Source organism: Myotis brandtii, unplaced genomic scaffold (assembly GCF_000412655.1).
Source record: "Myotis brandtii unplaced genomic scaffold, ASM41265v1 scaffold247, whole genome shotgun sequence".
Taxonomy (NCBI): domain Eukaryota; kingdom Metazoa; phylum Chordata; class Mammalia; order Chiroptera; family Vespertilionidae; genus Myotis; species Myotis brandtii.
This window is the reverse complement of record NW_005359352.1, coordinates 2273194-2273455: the sequence shown is the minus strand read 5'-3', so window position 1 is coordinate 2273455 and position 262 is coordinate 2273194. Positions and strand designations below refer to the sequence as shown.

Here is a 262-nt window from a genome sequence, read left to right as displayed (position 1 = left end):
GGAGCGAGGCCGGGGGGTGTGAGGGCTTCTGTAGTTTCTGAGCCTCGAATGGCTGCTTTTCCAACGATGAGCTGATGGGCACCCCTTCCCTTCCAGATGGTGGGGTCGCGCGCCTCCGGGTGTACGGCGTCGGACACAAGGACTGGGCGTCCGCCGACCCCAAAGAGCCAGTGGACCTGGCGGCCATGGCCAGCGGGGGCGCCTGCGTGGGGTTCAGTAACGCCCATTTTGGGCACCCCAACAAGATGATAGGTGAGAAGGC

At 64.5% G+C, this 262-nt stretch overlaps 1 protein-coding gene across 1 annotated transcript in view; it reads left to right on the top strand.

Moving 5' to 3' along the window:
• The window catches only part of ALLC (allantoicase), a 14844-nt gene that overhangs the window by 8409 nt on the left and 6173 nt on the right, over window positions 1-262 (top strand). The window contains exon 8 of the mRNA XM_014540540.1: window positions 97-252. Coding sequence (XP_014396026.1) covers window positions 97-252 — 156 coding nt within the window. The remainder of the gene's footprint in view (window positions 1-96; window positions 253-262) is intronic.